The sequence below is a fragment of the Vulpes vulpes genome, chromosome 2 (assembly GCF_048418805.1).
Source record: "Vulpes vulpes isolate BD-2025 chromosome 2, VulVul3, whole genome shotgun sequence".
Lineage (NCBI taxonomy): Eukaryota > Metazoa > Chordata > Mammalia > Carnivora > Canidae > Vulpes > Vulpes vulpes.
The window spans coordinates 545257-553703 of record NC_132781.1 but is presented as its reverse complement, the minus strand read 5'-3'; the positions used below and the strand labels follow the sequence as shown (position 1 = coordinate 553703).

The window sequence follows — 8447 nt, the reverse complement described above, 5'->3', positions numbered from 1 at the left end:
CTCTCTGTCTCTCATGAATAAATAAATAAAATCTTAAAAAAAAAAAACCACACACACTTTTTTTTTTTAACATGCAGAAGAAATAATTGGGAGAAAGGACGCTGGGGTCAGTATGGCCCTCTGCAGGTCCCCCAGCCCAGTTGGGACTGTGCCCTCACACAGCCTCCTGGGAGTGGGAGGGGGTGTCTGAGCTGATCTTTATTTTTTATTTTTTAAAAAATATTTTAGGACAGCCCGGGTGGCTCAGCAGTTTAGTGCCACCTTCAGCCCAGGGCGTGATCCTGGGGACCCGGGATCGAGTCCCACATCGGGCTCCAGCATGGAGCCTGCTTCTCCCTCTGCATGTGTCTCTGCCTGTCTCTCTCTCCTCTCTGTATATTCTCATGAATAAATAAATAAAATCTTTTAAAATTTTTATTTATTTATTCTTGAGAGACACAGACAGAGGCAGAGACACAGGCACAGGAAGAAGCAGGCTCCGTGCAGGGAGCCCGATGTGGGACTCGATCCCGGGACCCCGGGGTCACAGCCTGAGCCGGAGGCAGACGCCCCACCGCTGAGGCCCCCGGGCGTCCCTGAGCTGATCTTTAAAGCGCGTGTCCTTCTGTTGCCCGCAGATGCCACCTCCCCACCCAGAGGAGCAGCACGCCCAGCACCAAGCCCAGCGTGAGGCAGCACAGATGGCGCTGAGCCCCGAGCCAGCAAGCGGGTTCCCCGTGCTGGCTGCGACGGGCAGCACCGTCCCCGAGCTGTCGGGCGCCCCCGACGCCTCCCCCAACGGCTCATGGGCCAGCCCGACGGAGCCCAGCTCCCTGGAGGACCTGGTGGCCACCGGTGCCATCGGGGCAGTGCTCTCAGCCATGGGCGTGGTGGGCGTGGCAGGCAACGCGTACACGCTGGTGGTCATGTGCCGCTTCCTGCACGCCTCGGCCTCCATGTACGTGTACGTCATCAACCTGGCGCTGGCTGACCTCCTGTACCTGCTCAGCATCCCCTTCATTGTGGCCACCTACGTCACCAAGGAGTGGCACTTTGGCGACGTGGGCTGCCGCGTCCTCTTCAGCCTGGACTTCCTGACCATGCACGCCAGCATCTTCACGCTGACCGTCATGAGCAGTGAGCGCTACGCCGCGGTGCTGAGGCCGCTGGACACGGCGCAGCGCTCCAAGGGCTACCGCAAGGTCCTAGCGCTGGGCACGTGGCTGCTGGCGCTGCTGCTGGCGCTGCCCATGATGCTGGCCATCCGGCTGGTCCACAGGGGCCCCAAGAGCCTCTGCCTGCCGGTCTGGGGCCAGCGTGCCCACCGCGCCTACCTGACGCTGCTCTTCGGGACCAGCATCGTGGGGCCCGGCGTGGTCATCGGGCTGCTGTACGTGCGCCTGGCGCGGGCCTACTGGCTGTCCCAGCGGGCCTCCTTCGCTCAGACGCGGCGGCTGCCCAACCCCAGGGTGCTCTACCTCATCCTGGGCATCGTGCTGCTCTTCTGGGCCTGCTTCCTGCCCTTCTGGCTGTGGCAGCTCCTCGCCCAGTACCGGGGGGCCCAGCCGCTCACGCCCCGCACGGCGCGCATCGTCAACTACCTGACCACCTGCCTCACCTACGGCAACAGCTGCGTCAACCCCTTCCTCTACACGCTGCTCACCAAGAACTACCGCGAGTACCGCCAGCGCTCGCTGCGCGCCAGGGCCGCCCGTGGGCCCGTGCGCGCCGGCCACTTCCCGCGGTGCCGTGTCCGCTTCCACCGTGGCTCCGGCCACTCGCTGTCCTCCAGTGGCCAGCAGGCCACGGAGACCGCAGCCGCGTCCCTGGCGGCCCCGACAGTGCTGTGCGCCTGAGGGGCCCGGGCCCCACGTGACACTGGGGTCTGAGGTCCGAGGTGGCTGGAGTCCCGCAGTGAAGGGCCCCAGAATGCAGGCTGCCCTTCGAGCCCCTCCTAGCCCATCAGCCCCGTTACTTAGTCTTCTTCCAGAAACTTCCCTGCTCTCCTTTCTGCATCAAAAGGAGCATCAGCCTCAGCAGCCCGGAAGCCCCACAGCCGGGCCCTTGAGGAGGGTCCGTGGGAGGCTCAGGCCCAGAACCAGCTCCTGAAGATCACGGCACACACAGTCTTCACCGCCCACAGCAGTAGACGTGCGTACCTGCTGCCCCCCATGGCGGCACGCTCCCCTCCTGGCTGTGGCACCATAACCGCCCCTGCTCCTGACCTCCCCAGCTCCCCCGTGGCTCTTCTGTTCTGGGTGGCATCAGCATTAGAACAATAAAGCCTGAGCTCTGCGCCCCTGTCCCTCAGCAGTGGGGATGGGATGTCGACGGGTGGGGAGATGAGGAAGGGCACGAGGAGGCACGAAGAGGAGCGTTGGGTGGTGAGGAGGATGTGAATAGTCTTGGAGGCTGGTCCAGCTGGTATCTCCCTTGGAGGCTGGTCCAACTGTCCTGACCTGGTGAGCAGGTGCCATCCAGCCTACACCAGGCCCTACGGTGTGGGGCCTGAAACCTTGTGGGCAAGGTAGGGGAAGACCAGCCCCACCTTGCTCGGGCAGGAGGGGGCAACTGGGCGATGGTGCAGTGGGGCAGGAACTGGGGGCGTTGGGATCACACCCCTTCATGGCACAGGGCTTTATCTCATGTCTCCTGGGCGCACGGAGGCCACCAGACTCTGCCCTCAGCCCCGGAGAAGGGTTTTAGGCCTCTCTCCGCCCCACCAGCCTGCGCACTCTGTACTGGGGCCCAGTCCCCACCCCTAGGCCGGTCTCAGCCTCGGCTGCAAGTCAGACTGAGAACCATCCAGGCCCCACCAGGATCCTAAGGCATGGGCCGGTAGAGAACTGCTGCCCCTGCCAGTGGCCCCTAAACATGGGGTCTGGGGCTGTTGGTCCCGCTTAAGACCCCAAACACTTTTGGAAGGGAATGGCCTAAAGTGTGTACCTTGACCAACACCTGGGGACTCTGCTTCCCACATCCTAATTTTAGGATGTGCTAAAAAGCCCCCAGCTTTGGAGACCAGAACCCCCCGCAAAGTGTCTCTGCAGCCCCTGTTCATCTGCACGTGAGAATGTTTTTTGCACCATATCTCGGAATGATACTAAGGAAGTTACATTTTTAAAATATTTTTAAATTGAAAAAGCTTTTTTGAAAGATTTTATTTATTCATGAGAGAGACAGAGAGAGGCTGAGAGAGAAGTAGGCTCCCTGTGGGGAGCCTGATGTGGAACTTGATCCTCGGACTCCGAGGTCACACCCTCAGTGGAAGGCAGATGCTCAACCACTGAGCCACCCAGGCGTCCCTTTTTTTTTTTTTTTTTTTAATATTTTACTTATTTATTCATGACAGACAGAGAGAGAGGCAGAGGGAGAAGCAGGCTCCATGCAGGGAGCCCGACATGGGACTTTGTCTCAGGTCCCCAGGATCACGCCCTGGGCCCAAGGCGGCACTAAACCGCTGAGCCACCAGAGCGGCCCGTCCCTTTTTTAAGATTTTATTTGAGAGGGAGAGCACAAGTAGGGGAGGGTCAGAGGGAGGAGGAGAAGCCGACTTCCCGCTGAGCAGGGAGCCTGAGGCCGGACTCCATCCCAGGACTGACCTAGGCTGGAGGCAGATGCTTCACCGGGGGAGCCACCCAGGCTCTCTGAAATTTTAATTTTTTTTTCTAAGTAGCGTCCACGCCCAGCACGGAGCCCAACACGGGCTTGAACCCACGACCCTGAAACGGAGACCTGAGGTGAGAGGGTGAGTCAGACGCCCAACCACCCGAGCCACCCAGAAGCTCCAGGGAGTTACTTTGCCAAGGCGAGGGCAGCAGCAGGGGCGTCTGGGGGGGCCCGACTCCCCACGGGCGGCAGGGCACAGCCTCAGGCCGGGCCGGGTGGAGGCTCAGGTAGGTGCAGGGCAGCAAGTTTCGGGGGCCACAGCCCCAGGGCGCGGGGCGGCCGAGCCAGGACCCACGAGTCCCCCCGCCGGGCCAAGCGGAGGAGGACGTGCCCTCCCGTGGGCGCACCTGGGCCAGACGTAAACAACCTGTGGACCCGGGCCGCGTGGACCCGCCTCGCCTCGGCCCAGCCGGGTGGGGACACCTGTCTGTGTGTGGCTGCGGGTCCCAGTGCCCCGGGCCAGGCCAGGCCTGGCCGCCTCACAGCCCACACCCTGAGGACCTCGGGCTGCCGGCAAGCTCAGCAGGGCAGGCTCAGCGGAGGTGGGGGGGTGGGGGTGGGGGTGGGGGGACTCCCCCCAGGGGACCCGGGGGGGGGGGGGGCGACGCTGCAGGGCCGGGGAGGGAGAGCCCCAGGCTGCGTCTCTGGGCCTCGCACCCACGGGCTCACCGCTGGTCTGAAAGGAAATCAAGGTCCTGCTTTGTGGAGGTGCCCCCACTGCCTCCCCGACAGGCCCCACCTGTCATCGTCTTCCTGCCCCAGTCCCAGGTGACCCGCCCTGGCCCACCCCTCCCCCTCCCCCCATCCCCCCACTGCGCCCCTGCCCCACCCTGGCCAATCCCCTCCCCTGTGCTTCAGAGGCGGAGCTGTTAGGCCCGGGTTGCACACAGACGCCCTCCTCTCACACATCGTGGGGGCTCCTGTAGGGCGCAGTCAGCCCCCCGCGGGTGCAGCCCCCCCTCCCTGGCCCCACTCACAGCCTCACCCCAGGGCCCCTGGAGGCCGGGAGATCCATGGAGGCCTCGTCTGGCCCAACACCCACGACCTGTGGGGCACAGTCGGGCTTCCGGGCCCCCCCCCAGGCTGCCCTGCCTGCTCCGAGGCCAGGCTGGTTCCTGCAAGGGGACCCCTGCCTGCAGCCTCCCGCACCCCTCAAGGTCCTGAGGCCGCTGAGGGTTCCCGGAGGCCTGAGCCGGGGCAGGGGCTAGAGGGGGCTCGAAAGGCCTGGACTAGAGTGGGTGGGCTGTGGGTGGGGGTGTCCCAGGGCAAGGGACCCCCCAGCCGGAGGGTGGGGGGGTCCCGGGTATGAGGGGGGAGTCTCAGGGAGACGGGTCGCCCAGCTGGAATGTGCAGGGGCCAGAACTGAGCTCCGAGCCCTCAGGGCCGTCCTTGCTCAGGGACACGGGCAACCACCTGTCAGTTCACAGGGCGGTGCGACCATCACCAACCCAGCCGCCAGCCGGGGTGCCCCAGGGAAGCCAAACCAATAGGCCACCGAGGACACGGGATTTCTTCCCAGGACTGACTGTGCAATCAGGGAGCCCGGGCTGGAGGCTGGGGCGTTCGCGCTGCAGCCTCGGGGGTGGAAGCCCTGCTTGCCTGGGAAACCGCCGTGTTTCGCTCTAAGGCTTTCAGCCGAGTGGACGAGGCCACCCCGTGAGGAGTCAGTGGGCCACAGAGGGCCACTCACCCACGTTGTACTGGGGTCAGCACCCTGTTCCTACTTAGAGCGGAGTCCTCATTGTGGGGCCACCCGACTGCGGATGTGCCCATGGGTCACAGGCTGTGAGCCGCGGCCGCCTCTTCCCGAACTGGGCAGAGCTGCTCTGGACACTCGTGCACGTGTCCCCTGCAGAGCCAGAGGGCTCCGACCCGCAGCCTCCCCGCACGTGCTCCCCCTGGGCACGCGCCGCCCTTTCATAATAAAAGCGCAGCTGCTTGGGTGCACTGGCCGCTCTGACCGTGACTGCCTCTCAGAGGCAAGTGTCTGTGAGGCGGGGCCTTGTGCACACCAGCTGAGGTTGGCGTCAGGACGGGGCTGCTCAGGGAGGGCTGGGTGGCCGCGGCTGGAGCCTCCCCTCCCGGGCCATGGCGCCTTGGCTTCTGAGCACAGGGAGCCCAGGGGGGTGGGTGGGAAAGGGCCCCGCAGGGCCCTCGGGAGGCGGACGGCGCCGCCGTGGCCATCATCCCCATGGATCAACTGGACGGGCCAGTTCCCCTGTCCCCTGACCCGGACAGACTCTGGCCAGGCACGTCCATGGGCCTAGTGTGCCTCAGATCGGGCCAGGAGGCCGTTCAACAGTTCCCAGGGAGGGAGGGCCTTCTCTGTGACCCCCTCATGTTATCTGGAGCCCAAGGTCACAGGCTTTGGTTGGGGGCTCAGGGACCCAGGCCAGGCCTGCCTCTGCAGGCTCTAGGGCCCATCTGCTGGCTCCCTGCCTGGGCTCTGGGGACACACGGGACCGTCCCCTTTCAGGTGGGGGAAGGTTGGCAATTGTCAGTTGAAATGTGGTATGTTCCCCTTTTCTGGGGAAATTTGATCTAGAGACAAGGCTTCTGGTCATGGGAGCCTCAGGGGTGACCTCCTCCCTGGACAGAAAGGGAGAGCAGGGGGGAGGGGGAGGGATGGGAGCAGCAGGTGCTCTGAGGCCACAGCACTGGCTGCCGGGAACCCAGCGGACCCTCGGTGTGGGTCCAGCCCCAGCCTCCAGAGCAGCAGGGTCAGCAGAGGAGATGGGGGAGCTGGACACAGGCTGATGGGCGCAGGACGGCCAAGGGGCACCCAGGGTGACGACAAGCTCCCTAGCTGTTTAAATGCTGTCCACTCCACACCTGATCTGCACAGGAGGAAGAACACGAAGGCCAGGCCATCCATGCGGGTGCTCCGGGCTGCTCCTGGGTCTCTAGAAGCTTCCAGGACAGTTTGCAATGTTCATTTTCCTTCTGGACATGCTGAGCCACCCCACCTGCTCTCACCACCCCATCTGGAAAGGAGGGTCTCTGTTCGTGGGGGGCTCAGGGTGCCTGTGCTCTGGGCCCTGGGGTTTGGGGACAATAGGAGGACTCTCCTCTGCACTTCACGTAGAGGAGTGATGACCACAGCCAGGGGGTTTCCTCTGGGGCACGAGACTGTCCCCCGAGGCCTTGACCGCTCACACAGGGTGGCCCAGGCTCAGAAATGGAACAGCCCAGAGTCCGGGGTCCCCCAGAAAGCGAGGTGTCCAGCACAGGAGGGAGGTTAAGTTCCAGCAGGAGGACCGTGGGCTGCGTCCAGGCAAAGTAAAATCCAGATGGATTCTATGGCAGCTGTGAGTCATAACATCATTAAAACAAGAAAAAACACAATGAATCTATTTTTTCTTTTCTTTCTTAAGCAAGCTCCATGCCCAGCACAGAGCCCAACAGGGCTGGAAACTCAGCATGGCGAGACCAAGAGTGGGATGCTCAATGGATAGAAGCGTCCAGGTGCTCCTCCCTAGAATATGCTAGAATATATTTCCAGCATAAGGAATTGGAAGGCTTTTGTAAGTGTGACTAAGAACCCAGAACCCCCGTCCCCCCTCCCGATGGGGCCCTGCCCCCCAGAACTGCGCAGACCCTCCTCGCAGGGCCCCAGAAGCCGTGTCCTCGCCACTCGGCTTGACAGGTTTTGCTGCTCTCAGGACTTACTGGCAGGGTCTGGCCACCAGCGGGTCATCTGTGTGCTTTCCAGGTTTCCGTGCTGTGGTCATTGCTACTTTGTTCCTGTCACTGGGGAGCTGGTGGCTGCACTGCCCCCTGTTACCCACTGATGGCTTGTGGGCCCTGTGTCGGCCCATCGTCCACAAAGTGACTAGGAGCACTGGCATGGGGGTCTCTGCACCCATTTCCCTGCGTACACGCAGCCATGGAACAGCAGGTGCGAGGGGTCCTGTGTCTGTGTCCCCCTGGAGCAGATGGCATTTGGGGCGCATGTGGGCAACGGATTTCTTTTCCTGGAAGGTGACTGGAATCGCTGTGTGAAGCACGGGCTGCCTTCCGTTGAACGTACCATGAATTCAGACTTCGGTCTGTGGGGCTGGTGGGGCAAGGGGGCCGGGGTGGGGGGGCCAGGGCAGGGGAGGCCTGTGCAGGTGGGGCATGAGCCCCTCTGGAAGACCCTGGGCAGCGGAGCCACCGGGACAGGGAACAGCTGGGACCGGGCAGTGCCAGGCCTCCAGGCACGTGGCCTACCGGGTGTCACGCCCCTGGACGCCCAGCCCCCACCCCCTCACCCTACATAGTCCCCGGGACAGACTGTGGGGCCCAATAGGATAGTGGGGAATCAATGAGTGAATGAAGTGTGTTCTTGACGGGGACCCGCTGCCTGTCCTCATTTCCTTTGTCCTCTGTACTCTGGGAGGCGGTGGAGGGGCTGTGGGACGGTGGGGACGGTTCAGAGCCCAGCAGAGGTCTCACTCCCTGGCGGCGGGCTGGCGGCGGGCTGGCGTGGGCCGGGAGCCGTGGGATGATGGGTTTACCAGGGACGCAGGCCTGTTCCTGCCCCAGGCTCCAGGCGGCTCCGGCTTAGAGGGACCGGCCCCCCATCACGGATCACCGCCCTGGTGGGGCTGTTTTAGGGGACCCCACCCCCCAGAGGGTGGCCTGCAGGGGGCTCAGGCCCGGGGACTCCGTGGCACGCCAGGACAGCTGCACTTTCGAGGTCATTTATCAATGAGAAACCCACACTTGCGTTCCCCACACTCCTGGTCTTCGCAGGAACCGTTCTTTGGGAAGGGAGCTGCACCTGAAGCAGTAGACACCACCGTTCACCTGCCGGG

The 8447-nt window shown here is 63.3% G+C and overlaps 1 protein-coding gene across 1 annotated transcript; it reads left to right on the top strand.

The window, feature by feature from the left end:
- Positions 1–629: 629 nt before the first annotated feature.
- Positions 630–2236, top strand: UTS2R (urotensin 2 receptor). Its single transcript, XM_025999407.2, has one exon. It carries the CDS (start codon positions 681–683, stop codon positions 1833–1835), a length of 1155 nt encoding a protein of 384 aa, XP_025855192.1. The 5' UTR covers positions 630–680; the 3' UTR covers positions 1836–2236.
- Positions 2237–8447: the final 6211 nt, after the last annotated feature.